The sequence below is a fragment of the Conger conger genome, chromosome 2 (genome assembly GCF_963514075.1).
Source record: "Conger conger chromosome 2, fConCon1.1, whole genome shotgun sequence".
NCBI classification, from domain to species: domain Eukaryota; kingdom Metazoa; phylum Chordata; class Actinopteri; order Anguilliformes; family Congridae; genus Conger; species Conger conger.
In genome coordinates this window covers 20,138,699-20,158,964 of record NC_083761.1, presented here as the reverse complement: position 1 = coordinate 20,158,964, position 20,266 = coordinate 20,138,699, and the positions used below count along the sequence as shown (strand labels likewise).

The 20,266-nt window shown below is 41.8% G+C and overlaps 1 protein-coding gene and 1 long non-coding RNA gene across 2 annotated transcripts; one reads left to right on the top strand and one right to left on the bottom strand.

Annotated features, from left to right (window-relative positions):
- Nucleotides 1-807: 807 nt before the first annotated feature.
- Nucleotides 808-19,042, bottom strand: LOC133122221 (golgin subfamily A member 7B-like). The gene is made up of 6 exons (XM_061232079.1): nucleotides 18,897-19,042; nucleotides 10,593-10,718; nucleotides 8,944-9,096; nucleotides 4,588-4,689; nucleotides 3,153-3,256; nucleotides 808-1,180 (listed from the first exon to the last, which is right to left on the bottom strand). Exons 1-5 carry the CDS (start codon nucleotides 18,906-18,908, stop codon nucleotides 3,173-3,175), a joined length of 477 nt encoding a protein of 158 aa, XP_061088063.1. The 5' UTR covers nucleotides 18,909-19,042; the 3' UTR covers nucleotides 808-1,180; nucleotides 3,153-3,172.
- LOC133122222 (uncharacterized) lies at nucleotides 7,421-11,692 on the top strand. The gene is made up of 3 exons (XR_009708078.1): nucleotides 7,421-7,957; nucleotides 8,864-9,012; nucleotides 10,577-11,692. It is a non-coding gene; the product is annotated as an uncharacterized LOC133122222 (long non-coding RNA).
- Nucleotides 19,043-20,266: the final 1,224 nt, after the last annotated feature.

The window sequence follows — 20,266 nt, the reverse complement described above, 5'->3', positions numbered from 1 at the left end:
TAAAAACTTTAATGAAAAACTTTACAACATTTGGACAAAAGTGACCACTAAAATGTGTTTTGAACAAAAAACAGTTGATTGCTTCCATGTCAAAATCTGGACTTGCAGCAGTAATGAATCATGAACTCTTTGGAGGACTTTTCTGTAATTGTGTATGATAGAAATGAGTTCCACCTCAATTTCTGTCGATAGGAAGACTAACTGGATCCCATTATAATTTGTGGATCACTGCATCAATTCAATAACAGACATTGCATCAACACATACATCTATGTAAACTGTTTCATTCGGGAAACCCCAGTGATCACCTCCCTCATGAATCTCCAATCCCTTATTGGCCTAATTAAGCAAAGTACCACCCCTCCTGATCCAGAGCCCTGCCTCCCACATTGGGATACAATTTCCCCTTTGATGCTTACATTTGTTTTCCATCATTTATCATACTGCATATGTATTCTGCCTCATCCAAAAATAAAATGTCAATATCCCTGTTGTATGCACAGACTGCTGTTCCCTGCTGCATCGCATCAATCATCTGAGCTGTATTAGGGGAGAATAATTTCCTTGATATCCCTTAAGACTGGCTCACATAGCAAAATAACAAATTGCACCCAGTGGACTGGCAGTGAGGCTTTCTGATTATTACCTCATAACCTTCTGTAATCCTGGTGCTATACTATCAGGCATACTTTACTCATCTGGAAGCTCCTGTGACCTATAAACCCACCCTGCCCCCACCCCTAAAACCTCTCTTAATAGCATCACCTTTATTTTAACCTGCCCCTCCACCCCCTACCCTCCCAAAGGCTCAGAATCAAATTCATAGATTTATTTTTTACAGAACACCAACAAAATATCCAGTCCACACATCCACAGCACAGCCGCCGCTGCGCGGAGTCTCATGCGTTTGACAGTGCTTGTACAAAGTACGCCGTTTAAAAATGGCCGTCAGCAGCAGCTGAATGTCCAGCGGGTCGGTCAGGTCAGCCCCAGGTCGGGTGTCCACAGGGGGTGAAACATGAAGGCATCGAAGCGCAATGCAGTGACCCCCCCTGCTAAGGGAAGCTGCTTGATGTAGTGTGCAGTGTGTGGAAGGGTGCAGAAAGTGAATGACTAACCTCTAGAAATGCACAAAGTCTGGGGAGGGGTGGGGGGATTTAAGGGAGGCCTGGTGGGGTTACTGAAAATAAAGAGAAAAACAGAAAGAAAAAATAAATAAAGACACACGAAAACATGTCAAATAACTTAAATGGACATGCACAATATGTTAAACTATCCACTAAACCATAAGTTAATAGGAGACTGATGCTTCTTCCAGTGAAGCCCGCCCTTTCACAGCCCTGTGCTGTCGCAGTAGTGCTGTGCCCCCACCTGGCCAACAGAGGGCACCACAGATTTGGGTGGGGTACGTAAAGTGCACAAAATGCTGCCAGGAAGGATTAGCACCTGAAGAAACATTTGCCTAAAGAACTTAAAACACAACAAAAACAACCTTCAAACTGAAAAGTGCTTATTTAAAATCAAACAAATGCAGAGTTAAAGATAATCATAATGTGGAACAAAATTCATCACACTGAATCTTTGTAATAAAAGTAATAATAATAATAATAATAATAATAATAATAATAATAATAATAACAATAATGTGATTGGGCCAATGACAGCAGATATGGGAATAAAGCAATGAAAAGAATAAATGAAATATATCAAAGTGTCTGGGATGAATGGACTTGCATTTCCATGGAGACATTTTCTGAAGATGCCTTGCCCCTGCCCCCCCAGCATAAGTTTTCTTCATTTCCTGCTCCTATGGTCTGCTTAGCTGAGCCACTACAGTCGCATTGTCATGGCTTTATAGAAACGTAGAGCAATCTACCAACAGATACAGATAAGAGGCTGTCTTTCTCTCAAGCTCTCCACACTCATTTCAAGAGCTTGATGATATAACGAGAGCACAATGAAATTCGGGTCCTAGTAAAAGCCAGCCACTCCGCTGGTCATATTTCTTTATGTGTAAATGTGAGAAACTCCTTTGAAAGCCAAAGGACGCCTATCCATAGAAACTGGAATACAAAGACTGTGAAAAATAAGCTGGTACAATTGTAGCTGATTTACAGTACAAAAATGATTCCGAAATTAAAGCCAACTGCGGAGCCTGAAGTTATCCAGTGAAAGGAAAATTCTCGGACCCCAGGACAGTGGCCAAAAGGGAAAATTGCGTCCCATCACGCTAAATTTCACGCAGCGTTCCCGTGTCCGAGCCGAACGGCAAACAGAAAGCTAAGTGCGATCAGCTGGGGGCTTTGATCTGATAAAGATCAGAGGGCTGAGCGGGGGCATTGTGGGATTTCGTTGTGCTCGTAATGAGCTGGAAACGCAGGGAAGGCCCAGCTGAGGGGTGCCCTCCGCGGAATGCCCAGGCTGCGGGCAGGATTCGGAACATGTGCTGGCAAGAAAACTCGGTCCTCCAGCATGGCGGGGAACTGTGTGACTGCTTTCATTCGCTCTCTCAGAGACCCAATGAAAGTGGATTCCTGTGGGGCAGTTTACAGGTCACCGAGAGGCCATTGGAGTCCAATATCTTTGTTGTGTGCTGCCAACTAAATTATTACTTTTGACAGACACCCCCTTCTTCGCCGCAAAATTAAACAGCCATTTAGAATATGAACTCCTAATGTTATTACAGTGCTTTCAATATTACTTATTAAAGCCTGTGTGGGGGTTATGAAAAAAAATGAGGGATATGATGAATATTATAAGGGAGATGCCCAGGGAAAAATGACTGGCAGGAACAAGAGTAGGTGTATGTTTCCATGAGTCTTTGTGTGTGTGTGTGTGTGTGCAGATGCCTGTACATGCTTGTGTGAGCATGCGGGCACATGCATGTACATGTGCATACAGTATGTTCATGTACAGCATCATGCATGTGTGTGGGTGGATATGTGTGTGTGTTTGTACATGTATGGTGTACTGTATGTATAAGTGTGAGCATGTGCCTACATGTCTTTCTGTGTTTGGTCATGTACATGTTGTGTGCGTATGTGTTTGGTGGTAAAGACGGAGGGCTGGCCCCTCCTTTGGTTCAGAATCGGGTGCTCTCATGTTTCAGCATGCGGATTTCGGGGAGCCCCCCAGCCCCCCGGTACCCGTACCCCTGGTACTGATCCTCCAGTCACCGGCCGCTGCTGCTGGACGTGGAACTGGACCCTGAGCTGGAGCCGCTGGAGCCGCGGTCCTCGTAGATGGAGATCTCGATCTGAGCGCGGAGGGGTCAAGGGTCACACTCAGCTCAGCCCTCCGCTGTGGTCACATTGCCTTTCTGAGCTCCAAATGTCACTACCGTTCGCACTGTAGCTAAAGCACCACACGCTGTGGTCAACAGCCCACTTTCTGTTCTCCAAATGTCACTGCGGTACTAATAATGGTTCTCTGTGCTAAAAAAAAACACCCTCTTCAACCCAAATGTCAGTATAATTTACATCACTGTGGTTAACACACTACACTGTGGTTAACAGTCCACGCTCTGGAGTCCAAATGGTGCTACTGTTGAAAATATGCTGCATAGTAATACTGTATGTGTCGTATATTGTAATATGTAGAAAATATATAGAGTGTAATACTCTTGTTTCATCTACAGAAGATATGTAGAGGTAGAGGAGATCCTCTTTAATGCTAGATTCATAAAGCTTTTTGCAGCATTAATTAAACACCATCCTCCTTCTTAGACTAATCACAGCATTTTGTGTTTGCTCCATCACTACAGCTATCGTTGTGTATTGTCTGTGGCAATCTGTCAGAAATTCACATCTCTCTCACACTCTCTCACTGTCTGTTTCTCTCTTCATATGCAGACAAACTCAAACAGGCACATGTGTGCACACATACAGTACAGTACAAAAACACAGGCACATGCACACCCACACTACACATACACGCACATAGACAAGAGAACGCACACACATGCACACAAACAAAAACACACCTGCTGTCTGGCTTGACAGCTGACCACAGTTAATCAAAGGTGTTCTCTGTGTACACCGCATTATCACCCCAGTGCACTGAGCTGAGTGCAGCTGGGCTGGGCTCCACAGCTGTCAGAGACACTCTGGGACACAGAGGGTGATAAAACCTGACAGCAGATTCACTCCCATTCACACCCAGGTCACATCACAGCCCAAACTCCAACAGTAGAGGGGTGTTTTGAGAAAGATGGGTACAAGCCCTGCTGAACATTCCAGCTTAAACCAGTCAAAGCTGGTTTAAACCATTTTCAACACTTTTAGCTGATTAACGAGCTCCTCACCAGCTCACCAGCCCATAAAAATCTCAGCTGTGTGGTGAAACCATGCTAAACCATTTTGAGCTGGAAGCTGGTCTGTGCTAGTCAACCAGCTACCAACTGTTTCAAAACATAGTTTGAGCTGTTTCAGCAGGGAATCCAATTGCACATAGACAATGCAGGTTCACTCCTCTTACAGCCCAGGCTCACTGTCACTTGAACAGTATGCCCTAGGACATATGCCATGGCCAGATAACTTCTGTGACAGCACCTGCCTACTCATACCCCATCTGCCCAAAAAAGGATACAACCCTCATGCCCCTCTCAATGGGGTCTGTGATTAGCAGGCCTCGCGGGGCGTAGATCTTCTCATTCTGCTCCTGGATGTACTTGGAGATCTTCTTCAGCACCTGGAGGTGTGACAATGGCAATGCTGGTCAATTTAGTGAAACAAAACTGTGCAAACCTACAGACCAATGTAGAAAAATGCAAATTGATGATGGCTTCTATTTAAACACTGAGCTGGAGAAAATAGATACGCTTACATTTTAAGAAATCTGCATGCAACCAAGAGGCCAGCCACATGTAATGAAAGAGAATCATCTGTACATCAATGCATCCATTATCTTATCCACTCATTCCTGGTCAGGGACATAGTGGTGGTGAGCAGAGAGCATGCAAACTCCACACATACATTTCAAACCAAGAACTTTCTTGCTGTGAGGTAAAAGAAAGAGAAACCTTTGAGAGAAGAAAAATCTGAAAACCTTTTTTCAGGGAACAACAAATGGCTGATTTCACTCATGATCTACAGTAAGACTGCCTATGACATGCCATATTACTCTGAGGAGAATGTATATGTGCTGAACCTAGAAATACCCAGGACGTTACCTGGAGGCTTATATTCAGCTGCAGTAGTATCATCCTTTGATACTTTGAGAAGTGGGTAACATATTTCCCCTACTAGGCTAACCAGAACATCAGAGCAAGATCAAAGAGACTGGTTAATCACTGGAGCCAGCATGCTCCCTTTAAGTAAAATGTCTCATTTGTATCATACGCATACGTATTCCCAAAGAGGAATTATGCCGTTATGCTGAAACAGCATCACCATGACTTCTCTTTTGAAAATTACCTAGAACCGAATAACCAGGATTGATGGCTTTAGTTTCGCAGCATTAGTTTTCAATTTGCAATCTCCATCTGAAATGCAGCCCTATTAGATAGGGCTGATAAATAAATGAAGGCAATTTTCGAAATACAATAAAGTAGCAGCTGACAGTTTGTTTAGATTGCGCTTGGGGTATTTTTCATTCTGTAGAGCTATGACAGCTGCTTGCTGAACACCAGCAAGCCCAGTCATGGGAAATGGACTGTTTCCTCCCCTTCGCTCCGGAGGCCATTTTGTTTTTGCCCCATCATGACTCAGTGACTTCTGAGCGCAGGGAGACTGTAAGAGAATGTTATAACCTTGATCTGGTTTTAGTCCAGTGGCAACTGCACTATCACCAATAAAGCCGACAATAACAACAGCCACATAAAACAGTCCACATAAAAGTCTAAATCAGCATGTTTATATGCTTTTGTAAGGTCCAGCTGGGCTCAGTGCATGCCTTGATTTTCTGTGCCACTCCTTGACCTCACAATTTTCTGCCTGAACACCATGTCAGTAACCATGTCAGGCACACTACGGCATGGCAAGGCTGATGGGGAACTACATCATCAACCATTTTTCTTTGTTGCTCGTAAGGAGTATTGCACACATTGGCTAATAACAATGATCATAATGGATTACATTTAAACAGCATCTTTTTAAAAATTATTATTATATACTTTATTTAAACTCCATAACATCATAGGTCAAGATATTAAAATTAAAAGAAAACATTAAAATGACAGACCTCTTTTCATGATGGTCGGGTGGTGAACAAAGATACACAAAAAGAAGAAATAGAATTCTTTCAGGATCTCAAAGTACTGCATGGTGAAGGGGAACTTAACACCCCCTACAAATGGACCTTTGGGGGCTGTAGCATACCCATAAGACTTTTAAAAGGCACATATTATGACTGTGAATAAATAAAACCAGAGACCTTTGAGCATTCTAGAGCACAGCTGGTAAAGTCTTGGAACATCACATGAGTATAACGTTTTGAATATCTTATTTTTAATGTGTTATTTGTGTGAATATTATTCAAAATACGCATTCAACTGCACTAATGAGACAGCAGCATGATGTCAGAAAGCTTCCTTAGACATAATCATGTATCTCTGGAATACAGGTGACACTTTTTATTTATTTATACAGTATAATTTATTTGCTGCTACCAGGCCATTAGCACTATTGTATATTGCATATTTTGTATGGTTTAATGCTGTGTTATGTGTATTGTATTTACTGTTGGGGTACCTTGTGGAGAAGCTAAAGACAAATTGCCACTGAGGTGGACGATAAAGGTAATCTAATCTAATCTAATTTTATCTAATCTAATTTTTCAGATAATTAGTTCAGATTTTCTTTTTGGCATTAAATTTGAAACACGTGAATATGAAAGGAAGTTTACAATTTTATTTCCCCACAAAATTGCAGAACCTTATTGCAGAACCGGGATATTTGAGTCTTGCATTAATAAAAACAAATGCGATAAAATCTATAAAAATGTACTAAAATAAATGTAGGATTAATTACTCGGCACAGCTGCTATGTTGGAGCAATGAGTACTTGAAAGTGCCCGTGGTTACCACTGACATTCACTTTCCCTCCTGTGGATTCTTCAGGCTAACGTGGCTATGCTTATGCTGATACCCCACTGGCCTCATCAGGCCCTCTCGAGGAAGTGTGTAATTGGCAAATGTCACAAGAACCACAAAAAGACCTGGGGCAAATTTCTATATACTCACTCCTCTTGTCATTCTTGACTGTGAATGAAGTAATGAGTGCGTCCTAGTCAGTAACTATTGCTTGAATCTGTATAAACCATTGCCGTTTCTATATACATGTATGTTCTACCATAGTCACTTTGCACGTGATCACATAAGCAAGCTAGCGCCTCTGCTTCTTTGTTTAGCTGCTCTGACAAAGCTATGTATAATCAGTTGTCATTGACGGCTCAGATGTTAATCTTTGCGCGTTTATGCATCTGTACACTCCGGTGTGGCCTTGCAATCCAGTAGAAAGCCTTCGTGGGTGGGCACAGTTTATCACAACTTCCTCATGACACAAGGATCTTATCATTCTGCCGTTGATATTTTAAACAACTTTTCCTTTTTTCTTTGTAGCCAGGGTGAACGTTGTCGGGCGCTTTGCTTTGTAGCGCGATAAGATCTTAATGCTGCCTCGCAAACCTAGACTGAACTTGAGCGGGGCCACTTTAGAGGAGCTCACTCGCAGGGAAGAAGAAACGCGGAACGCGGGGAGATTTCGGTCGCAGATTGAAGAAAGGTTTCCCCCCGTAACTGGTGTTTGTTCCAGCTAAGTCTGATGTGAAAGCAACACACACATACCCATACACGCACAAGAGCATTAATCACACAACCCTTTCAGAAAGGATCCACGGTACCGAGTTTGATGCTATCACCAGCGCGGTCAGATATGCTCCCAGGCGCACAGGTGCAGGAGTTCCAGAAAAGCGAGTTCGTGCACGGAGTTTAATGTTACCTAAGTACCACAGAGCAAACGTGAGTCAAATGTTATCTCGCATTCTTTGTTCATTTTAATCTGCTTCATTTAGTGCCATAAGCACGTATTGACATCCCGTATTGGCGGATGCACTCGAATGGCTTTGTCCGTCAGACACTGCCACAAAGCCAAGATGTCAGCTAAGCTTTGAACAGCAGGATCAGCAATTACAATTCAGTGGTCCTTTGTCAACATTGGCTCTGACAAAGTACTTACGGTGTGTTAAGCTGGATAAAGACTTTTGAGTCTTAGGCACCCAGCCGGCAGTTCTGTTTTACACAATGTTGTTTTGGTTTCCCTATTTGCTTCGGAATCTGGTGTTTGGAATACCCAATTGTATCCGTAGGCTTGTCTCACATACTATTGTGCTGTGATTGTAATGTATCGCTTATGCAGCGTTGTATTTGTGTTGGGCTTACATTTGAAGTTGTTGCAACTGTGACTCTTTTAACTGCATTTTGTTTACATTTTGTTCCAAGATTGCATTTCTGAAGGATAATGTGATTACACTAAGTTTTCATTGTGCTCAAGCTGCATTCATGTTCTGCTGCCATTGAGCTTGTGTTGCCTTCAAAATATATTTATAGCATGCTTACTGTGCTGACTGGAATTATGCTGTGTTGCCATTGTATTGTCACTGGGCTTGTACAAATGTTTTATACTGTATCTTGTGCTGGCGTTGCTTAGATGTGGTCTTGTGTAACTGTTATGTTGTGTTATGTAACTGTGTTACGTTGTTATCCCCACTGTTTTGGCTTTTAGCTCATGTTCAGTTGGTCAGTTAGTATTGGCTTTGCATTGTGTTTATGTCACAGGTTTTTTCTTGTGTTGTTATTATGTTGGCATTGCTTTTGCGTAATAATTTTTTGTGTTGTGTTGCCATTGCGCTGACACTGTGTTGCCAGCACATTGCTGTGGCGTAGACATCATGTCGGCGCCGGGTTGGCGTTGAGACACGGCTCCCAGGAGTGCCTGGGAATCTCACCTTCTCGTAGCGCGTCTCCATGCAGAGGAAGATGATGTAGGCGGTAGCACAGGCCAGGCATCCCTCCAGGTAAGACTGGCCCCCGATCTTCTCCGCCTCGGCATAGTAGTTATTCAGCATCTTCACCGTGTCCTCGAAGAAAGTCCTTTCGATCTGCCAAAGAGAGAGTAGGAAGGAAGGTTTGAGCTCTCAGCGCAGGGAGTCAATGCAATTCAACTAACAGCATTCAATCCACCACTATTACTCCTCCCCCCCAAAACTTTAAAGACAACCAACTTTTCAACAGACCAAGCTGGGATAAAGAATTGATTTATGAATGCTTGATTGAACTCATTAAAGGCTACATTGTTCTTCTGAGACGGCCCTTACTGAAATTTTAGGCTATAAAAATGTTCCCTTGTGAGATTATAAGTTACACAATGTATACATAACTGCCATATCTCTATGATTACCACAGGGTAAGCAGATTTATGAATTATTCACAAGCATGTGTGCAGAAATGGTAATGAGAGCTGACTTAAAGCCAAGAAACACCAGAGGTACATTTGAGAATATCATCTGAATATATTAAAATGGACCCCAAACATGCTTCACTCAACCTGCATCACTCAACCTTCACTCAACAAATAAAAGCATCAAGGGTTTAAAATACCACTGTGAGCGAAATTCTCCAATTGTAGTGCCTTCCACCGCCACAGTTTATTTATAATTCTGGTATGCCAGGGAACAGTTATAGATGTTCTTCTCTAAAAATACCTCCCCCGTTAAAATCATTTGGCTGTGGCTGACATTCATTCAGCACTGTGGATTTAATTAACACCTGAGCAGAGTTAATTAAAGCAAGTGACTCTCCAAAAGCGATGTTTTACATCAGACATTCGTATCGGTACTCCCAACTCTGTCGCATATCCAAAAGGGCTCAGACAAGGTGCAATTTCTGTACTGTATATTGTACCTTAGTAATGAGGTAGCGTGAAAGAGAAACATGTCCCTGAACAGAGACTGGGGAAAGTTCTGCCCTCATTTGCTACCTCTCCTGCAAAATTGAGAATTATTAATTGCTGGATCAGTCAGCCCTAATGCTGTGCATATTTTATTATATCTCTCTTGTACTGCTTGGGAATCTTAGGGTCACGTTAGTAATTTTTTAGTGACTTAACTGTGTGATGCCAAGAGAGGTTGTTCACGTCAAAATTCTTCCACTTCTTCTATAGTTTTTTCTGTTTTTTTTCCCCTCTCTCTCTGATCTAAGAAGCTCATTCACCCCAACATCCGCTCTCTCTCTCTCTCTCTCTCTCTCTCTCTCACAGTTAAATCATAATAAACCCATATTATAATGAATAGACACAACAAGTAGCACATCCTCCTTAAGGCCAGTTTTAGTTCAAGTCACAAACTAGCCAGGCTTCATTATACAGCAAGAAATGTATATAATGATAATTCCATCAGCCTGCAGCACCACAAAATTCTAATTGGCAGTTGGCCATGACTCTTGTTTTAAATTTGTTCTCAAAATGCACAAGCCACCCTGGGCTTGTGAGTGAGTCAACATATCCCACTGAGTCCATCTGCATGTGTGTACTGCTGGGTAAGGCACTATCCATGTACTGCATGTTCTCTTTTCCCATGCAAGGTGTGTGGAGACTCACCCGGCTTTCCAGTTCAGCGGGGAACTTAGTCTGGAATTTGCAGACGGTCCCTTCAGTGTAGTCCCTCTGGATGAAGACCTTGGTGGCCAGCGAAGCACTATGACGCAACTCCTGCAGGTTGTGGAACTGTGGGAAATGAAGACATTTGAGGTGGAGTGGGTTAACTAAGAGTATCGTTGGGGTTCCTTAGCGTTCTCTCTGAAATCCAAACTAATATTTAAGCTGAGATGTTAAAACAAGTGGGTAATCTTTATCGATGTGAAGTGGGGAAATTCAGGTTTATCATTCATCTTTAGTACCTTCAGACAGGTGGGATGGCTGAGTACTGTGACATACTGTTGTGTAACTGCAGGCTGTAATATAACTGCAGTGCCTTTCAGATTTTCAGCGATTTCTCATGATTAAGAGCCTGCCTGTAATTCCGCATTAAATCCCTGAAACATGGATGTGTAGAACACATCACGCCCCAAATGCTATGGATTAATTTAATCTTCTCCCCTGTCTGCCCACCTAAATCTCCAGCCGAACGACAATAAACCTTTTAGAGAAAAGAGCTCAACTGTCAGTAAGAGCCCTCCCTAGTAATGCGTTTCCCTCCTATTAGGCAAGTAGCATGTTGAGTTTCAATATCTGAAAATAGAACGAAATACCCTCTTAATTGTAGCTATCATATCTTCCCCAGAGATGAGTATCTCATTTCTAAACACTCATCTCCAATCAGCACACCCCAGCAAACCACTTAGCTCTTGGCTACCGCTAATCCGTAGGAGAGGGGAGCCCACATTGTGCTATTGCCCTTACGAGAGCAGCATTCATTAATCGAAATGGCACTTTGGCTCTCAGGATGAATCCCTTTTCACAGCCTGGCCTGTGCACAGATGTCTTTCTATACCCGAGCCAGGGGGAGTCCTGCAGGACAAAAGGGGGTTGGGTCTAACACGGCCAAGCCAATGAGAAGTGACAAAGCAACCCCTAGCCCTTTAGCCTGGAAGGTCTTACGGACTGCCGTTACAGGGCATGTTTGGACTGTTTAATATGGTGAAAATTCTGCACAGTTTTCAACAGTGTGCTTCTCGCTCCTTCTGAGTCCAATGAGAGTTTTAAATAATAATACATTCAACATGTTTCGATATGAACAAATTACTAAATAAATGAGTCAACAGGCATGATAATTAGTGCACTGAGTTTTAGTCTGGAGTAAGTATTAGTCATTCCAGAAAAAAACCCATGATATTACTCAGTTTATCTTGATAGTAGGTAGCATCCTTCCTCAGTATGACTGTCTTTGCTCAGACTTTAGACATATTTTGTTATATTCAGCCTGGTATAAAACAGATGCAGTTTAGGGTAAATTCTGTGCTCAATCAATCATACCAATCATACCAAGTTACCAAATATGGGAATTATACTTTCGGTGAAACCGGAATAATGCATATGCAGTGTAACACGTCCTAAGACTGTATAATTTGTTTGTCTGTATCATTTTATTTTACTGTATTTTAAACAAAAGAAACCTCAAAATTACACATTGTCCCAGCAAATAGACCAAATACTTTCACATCTAGACATAACATGTACACACCTATATCAAAAACATATGTATACGCATATGGTAACTCTCACATAGACCCTTCACTCTAAACATTCACAGCAATGGGGGACCGAAAAATAAAAAAAGGTATTCCTAAGGAATTTGTGTGTCTGAACAATATTGTATCCCAGTTTGATTCAGTGCTATATAATTATGCAATCTGGCTTGGCTTGTTTGGAGCCGAGATCCAAAATGACCAGCGTATAAATTATTGTCAGTCTTCACACTGTAAGCACATGAGTCACCTATGCTGTTTTCCTCCATGCGATGCAGTGCCAATTAGCTTGACTTCACGCTCAGGTTTCTGTCACGACTTCGCCGCGCCCGCTATGGGCCCTCCCTGCCATTGGACATGAGTCGGGCCTGGTCACCCAGCATGTCAGGAAAAGCATGGAGCTCAGTGTAATTACACTTCTTCTGCACCGTGGCAGGAGGCAGTGACACTGGGCCCTTAGCCCAGGCCTGAGGAAGGCCATTCCTGTGGGGGTTCATAGTGGCACTTCATCCCACTTAAACAGAAGAAGGGGATCGTATTGACTGTTTGGACCAAACAGTTCGAAATGAGAGAAGGAATTTGAAACTGCAAGCTGTTTAATGCTGGCTGATGATGTAGTTGGGAGTGTGCCTACATTTTGATATTTTGATATAATATACTTTGATTTGTATAGTCAGCACGTATTTGTTTGCTCAGCAGACGGGCTTGTGGGGAGCAATTTAATACAGCTTGCATTTGACAAAGTATAATACCCACTTTTACTTTGACAGTCCGCTGAAGCAATTCATATAAATGACTACGATCCAGGGTGCTATAGCAGCATGCCAAATTGGATTTTACCTGTAACCACTGTGTTAAAAAGTCCTTCACTGCTGGACTGTTCATCTCATACCTCTGCCTGGAGTTTTAGCTAATTTAAAAATGGCTTCCTAGGGAGTTCATGTGGTACATTTCATAGGACAGCCAACTCTCATCCCACGTACAAATCCCCTTATGCGGCCAGAGGTTTGATTTGACCAAAGGATTCTCCCTGATGACAGTACCCCTTTTATTCAGACTCCTCTTGGGAATGGATAGTTATGGCACAAGTGCTGGAGAGGTACTGTACATGTACTCCTGCTAGCCCTGTAGGACTCACTACTGACTACTGGCCACCATTCTGGTCTATAGGCACAGCTCTAAAGGGGCTAAACATTGCTGATTCGCTTTCACTCTGCTGAGCAGCTACGGTGCAGTCTGCTTGTCAATGGCAGTTTACTGGTCTGCATCATTCCCTCATCTGCACTAAATGGACATTCAAATTTAAGGCAGTTAAATCTAAATGTCCCTTCATATATTGTCAACAACACTAAGTGAAAAATATTGCCCAAGAATAAATAATCATAAAGATTACATTTGATCAAGTACATCATTGGAAATAAAAGACGGTTTATGAAATATTGATCCCACTGGTAATCTATTTTCTCTGGCAGACACCCGTTTTCTGCATCGTAATTATGCTCAAGGAGTAGAGCAATATTAAAGCAGTCTAAATATACAGTGTGAAAATACAAAATCATTTCAGCTACTCATATTATTACTGGTATGTTGGATTTGCTCACCTATTATTTCTTTATTTCACTCACTGACAAAAAGTTTTCCTTTCAAGATTTAGAAAAAAGAGAGAAAACAATCTCTTACCAAAGTTCTCCATAATCTCTCACCAAAGGAATTCACATACTACAATGCTTATTTCACCAGTCAAAGCAAAGCAGAAATATTTTATTAAATATTAATATATTCAGTTGTTTAAGCAAGCTAAATTTGGTATTTCTTCACACAGACTATCTGAACACTCTCTGAAGCTTGCCTTTCTGTCCGTCAGATGCTTTGAGGGAGACTTATTTCAAACAATACCGAGAATGTCGCTCATCTAAATATGGAGCTGGCTTAGCCTCCTGCCTCCTGCGTGCCAGACATCTGCTGCTGAAAATAGAAAGCACGAACACAACAAACAGCCATTATTGCGGCCGCTAACTGCCTTTGAAAAAACATGGCTGCTGCAACTAAAATATTTATGTTCACAGTGCATTCACGGGAAAGGCAAGGGTCTCGCGAAATGGAATCGCGACCGTGCTGACTCTGACAGAGAGGGCCACAGGATTAATCACAATTTGCTGTAGCCTCACCAATGGAGGGGACATTTCAGTCTGCCGGACTGCCCCACCTTGGGAAAGAATGTGTCCTCCAGTCGACCGGGGGCTTACACTTTTCTACATCAATGATTGTATAGCTCAGTGGTCCTCACTCCTGGTCCTGTAGAGCCGCAGGGTGTTCTGTTTTTTTTTTTGCCTGAATACCAACAACCAATTCAGACCCGTGAAACCAGGCCAGGTGAGTTCAATTAATGGATCAATTAAGTGCTGAGCAACAATGAAAGCCAGCACACCCTGTGGCTCTCCAGGACCACTGAGGACCACTGGTATAGCTCAACCGGTGGTCTGTAGAGTACAAACGAAGCAATGATTGTTGGTAGCATGTAGCTTGAAAGACTGCACAATAGTAATTATTGAAGGATGTTGCAACAGCTAGGAAATGGGTCGGTACAATTTAGCATTCAAAATCAAGGGAGAATGTAACATAGGAATATGCTTAGCTTTGCATCCCACATGGCTTCTAAATACAATGGGTGAGATTTTTTGCTTAGGTGTTCACTGATTGAGGAAGTACAAGAAATCACAGCTGCCTTCTGTCTCAATGACTCAGTTCTCTGTCAGTCTCCTCTCCCCCTCTCCTCCTCTCTTCCCCTCCTCTCCTCCTGCTCTGTAGCTGTGATCCTCTCCGTTCAGCCCACTGCTGTAATCACCCAGGCAGCATGGAGAGGTTCTAGTTTCGAAACACTCAGACACCCACCCAAGAACCAGGAAGCCCTGAAGCATTATGATGGCGACTGCATGCGATTCTACCCACCTGAAGAATGCATGTTCACCTAGCCTGATAGGGCTGTACTTAAGCTGCTTACAGCAATCTAAGCAGCCGAATAGCGTCAGCGCTCTATCTTTACATTGGAATGTACACAGTCATTATCAAATGTGGCCCTCAAATCTGAATCCAGCCCTGATTTTTTCTTCCCCCCCAGGTAATTAGCTGAACAATTAGTGCTACTAATTCTCAGCTCACGATTTTACAAAATATAATAACCACTTTTACTTTACAGTCCACTGAAGCAATTCATATAAATGACCGCGATCCAGGGTGCAATAGCAGCGTCCTAAATTGGATATTGCCTGTAACCACTGTGTTATGAACCCAAGTCCTTCACTACAATGCCATACTGTTCATCTGATCTGATACCTGTAGTTTTAGAACATTTTAAATCAAATGCTGATAGATGGGATGATTAAACAAGACTCCACATTAAAATACAATCAATTTAGAATCTGCATTACATTTCCTGTGTCCTTCAAAGGGGATATTCATCATGTTCAAACATAGTACTGAGAGTCACTAAAAATAAATGCTGACCCTTGAAATAAAGGTTCAGTAAAAAGTAAATGGAGCCATTTGAGAATTGCTGCCATGAGCACGACTAATTCCTCCCAAGCGTTACAGTAAATACAGATTAATAATCGATTGAGCTGGACCTGAACAGAGGTGCTAAGGAACAGAGAAATACCTTGCTGTGGACCGTGCTGTCCTAAGCAAGTGTCAGCTGGAAGCAGAATCAATGAAGCTAAACTGACTACATCATTACAGGGCTGTACTGTGCCAGTTACTCTACAACAGAAACAGAGAGGAAACAGTACACAGATTCCTGGTGGTGGGAAACCTTTTCTTTATAGTCAAGGGCGAGAGTATCAAAAGAAGTTGGGACCTTTGCAGAAAAAAGGCAAAGTTTGTTGTATGTGCTGCCTTCGGCCCTCCAATACGGTGGCCCTCAGAAAAACACATTTCAACAAGGATAGAAAAGGCGTGTTTCTTTGTTCCTTTTTTTTTGTTACCTTCACCTGAAATAGCTATTTAGTAATTATTTAACAAACAAGCAGCAAAATCTCTAGTCGTATTACCATAAAAGTTCATCTAATGTATCTGTAGACTGATTGGCTTGGAAATTCCCAAGGGAAGGTGCACATATGTGTGTATTCTTATAAAGGTTCATTATCAACATTCAAAAGAGATTGCCATCTTGAACATTGCAACCACTGACTTGAGATGCCATTGGTCTGTGTCCATATTTGTCCACAGTTCAATCCAAATCAATAAATCTATACTCTTCTTAGAAACAAAAAACTAGAGGCGAAAGAGAATTATCACATCCCATTATCTCATCCCTGGACACAGTGTCCAGAAATAGTCTGGCTCCTTATGCTTTTCAGAGTGGAATGATAATTATATACAGTGTTCAGTACGAAATTAATCAAATTCTGTCTAGCTGTGCTGGAGTCCAGCCTAATTGCTGTCATATTTTGTATGCAACACACTTACATGCGACTGTGTACTGACACTACTATCCTGATACTTCACAGTATATTTAAATGCTGGAAGTGTGCCAGGATAACTCAGTAACGCAGCCAAACACAACAATCACATCCCATTTGGAAAGGGTTCAGCGATCCATTGTAGAAAGGCATAGCCCAAATAGTCTAACGGATTACTTAGAATACAGAAACGTCTGCAACTAATGTGCTAAAGTACCCAATGTTTTTGTTATTGTTGTTGTTATTATTGTTATTAAGAAGAATTATATATTTTTAATAATGAATTATTTATTTTGTGTGCACTTTACAGTTCGTGTTTGTGTGTTGTGTTTTTTTTTCTGTAGGAGTTGATGTACATAACCTTTATAACATGTCGTATGCATATTTTGCGTAATTTTAGTTGCAAAATAACCCGAGCCATCTTTGTGCAATCTTTTGTTTTGCACAGTACCTACATATAAAACACCACATCATTGCCCCCATCTTAGCCCAGCACACGACAGATATGATGTCACAGAACAAAGAAAGCTTTTAGCATGGTCTGCTCTAGTTGAGAAGGTCAAGCCTTGGAGCAAATATTTTATGCGCGTAGGCTACATGTTATGACTTTAGCAAACTACTGGCGTCTTGGCTACACTACCCCGACGCAAAAAAGCCCACACATGGGAACAATTTCAATTCCAGTGAGAGATTTATGTTTTTTTGTATTCTATAAAGCAGTCACCTCCTGATTGGTTCAGAGAAAAACTGCCCTTTCACATCACATAATATTGTTGTTACTAATGCAAAGCATAAACTCCCTGACCAACTTTACAGCTGATAACAGCTTTACATACATTTATGCAACGATAGATGGACTGGTGAAATGATGGTTAGTTACCTTAATAGCACACTACCTGGGACTACAGCCATATCGGCGGTTATTATTAGCCCTGCTCCATGGCCAGTGCACCCAACTGGCACAGCCGATGAAAGCTGACATCCAAAACTTCAAAAATAATTTAATATTTTTTCAGGTGAGACGCCAAGAATATATTAAAACAATCACAATAATCGTTCAGTGCCGTTTCATCGGCACAATTGACATTCCATTCAATGGCAGAACGTGTTCGTTTATTTCTGTAGAAAATCATCGCGTCCTTTTCTGCTGACCCTGCGTTTTGAATAAAATTCCATCGAACTTGTTTACATTTCTGATTTTATTCTGAAAATTGTATTACGTCTTTTATTATTAAATAAAATAAATCCTGTCAACACCTCGTTTTCCACAGGTTATGATGACTGGATATACATCGTTCCTTGTGGAGAAAGTGAACAGGGTGTACGTGTGTTTTGAACACACGAGGTGTGTCTGTGTGAGGGGCAACTGTCCACGGTGCTGACAACCGTCCTTCTGGTATAGTTTTCCACCTCATCTGGCTACCATAGAGCGTTGTGCGCTCATACGCCCTCACTCATTGATCGACGGATGGACTCGTGAGACAAAGGTCTTTCCTCGCCACCAAAAAGCTTAACGTGCATTTCTATCCTCTTTAATGTCCCAGTAGTGACAGTGTAGGCTGCTGGCTACGTCACTTATCAGCGCTAAATACAGTAGATGGCTAGAAAAAACATAAACAGGAAGCGTTTCCTTGCTACTCTTTAATGTCTCATTTAACAAATTGAGACACAATAGCACCCCTATTTCTTGGAGTCCATGGATATTAGATCCTTTGAAATCTGTTTCACTTCATCCACATATACTGCTCGTGAGCTGCGCAGGTCAAATGATTGTCTTTCAAGTATAATGTACAGGCATACTTATTAGTCTAATACAAGTAATTTATTTTCGTTGCCATCAATACAATCTGTGTAACTGGGAACATGTTTTTCAAAAATCGCATTTTAACATAATCTTTTTGCAGTTTAAGCACCTACAAAGACACCTTCATGAAAAGAGGGGGTATATCTTATGCATGTAGCATACACTTGTGGATGCCATTGTTTCTAAAAAAAAAATTAACAGTTCTCACACTTGACTAATGCAGTTTTTGTCCTCTGCTTTTATACGTAGGACAAACTAGCACGTCTATTTGTCTAAACGAATTGAGCCTTGTGTTTAGCCACATGCAACCCTTCGACATTCGTCCATACACAACTGCGCGCAATCTCACATACAGCTATGGAACGTGATAGATAACCATTGCAGTTGATGAAAAACTGACGATTAAGTAAGGTGTAGCAACAGAAGAACACAGTAGTCTTTATACACCGTCTCTTACCTCTGTCGCCATGTTGCCATTAGACAGTACAGGATCTGTCCCGGTGCTGAAATCGTTTCTACTCGCTGTTGCGGGACAGTGCAGAGCGGAGCTTCGCGGGATTGAGGGAGGGACGAAGCTGGCGAGGGTGGAGCGAGCAGCTATCGGCGGTTTAACCAATGCATTCGGAGGATTTAACGCGAACTTCATTTGTCTATGATGAAACAGACCTGTTCATAGAAGTAGATTTCCGTATGAGGGACAATAGGAGCTCTTCTGATTTCGTAAAAGCCTAGTCTGATAGTAGCCTACTATCAGTCAGGAAGCACTGTCGAATGCTCACCAAAATTAGCAACACATCATTAGTGTGCCTATGTCCCGTGAGATAACTGCAGTGGTTTCCCCAAAGGATAGCTTTGTTCGGTGACCTGTTTAATCCATTGCTTTTTTTCCATCTAGTGTGCAGGTTTTCCTGCTTACTCATTAATATTTCAGCTAAAAAAATCCCATTGCCCTTATTCCTACAATGCACTGTCGTCAATACTTTACTTTAATTGACTACAATGTGAATAAAATATTAATTCACATTTCCATGAAGCAAGCAATGTGTTTGTGAGAGTGCAATCTAGGGAGCTGTGATATCTTGATTCATGATGAATACTATATATATATTGATATTGTTTATATGACTTATAGGGCACAATCCCTTTGGCAGGATGAGGAGATACAAGACTCCTTGAATCAAGCCACAACACCGAAAGCTTTTGCAGCTGGGAACAAGAAGTCTCAGCTATAATTATATACAAGTGGAGCCATTAGATTTTCAGTTCTTCAGTTAAAGAGACCTTTTTATTTCCAAAACCTGTGTCAGAGAGCAATATTTTTCATGTTGCAAACCTCTTTTGTGTATATTCTCAGTGAGCACTTTATTAGCTATTCATTGACTTCTACTGCTGTAGTATATCCACTTAGAGTTATGATGCATTGTATGTTCAGAGATGCTCTTCTGCATACCACTGTTGCAATGTGTGAGTATTTGTGTTACTGTCACCTTCCTGTCAGCTTTGACCAGTCTGGCCATTCTACTCTGACCTCTCTCCTCTCATCTCTCAGGCATTTCTGTCTGCAGAACTGCTGCTCACTTTTTTTCACCATTCTTCGCAAACTCTAGAGACTAGTGTCCATGAAAATCCCAGGAGATCAGCAGTTTCTGAGACACTCAAACCAGCCTATCTGCCACCAACAATCATTCCACAATAAAAGTCACTTAGATCACATTTTCCCCCCATTCTGATAGTTGATGTGAACATTAACTGAAGCTCCTGACCCATATCTACATGATTGTATTCATTGCACCGCTGCCACACAATTGGCTGATTACATAATCACAT

Coding starts and splice junctions, on each gene's coding strand:
- LOC133122221 (XM_061232079.1), bottom strand. Junction 4,690..8,943: donor TGGAGACGCGCTACGAGAAG/GTGAGATTCCCA, acceptor TCACACCTCCAG/GTGCTGAAGAAGATCTCCAA. Junction 3,257..4,587: donor TTGAGAGGGGCATGAGGGTT/GTATCCTTTTTT, acceptor CTCCGCGCTCAG/ATCGAGATCTCCATCTACGA.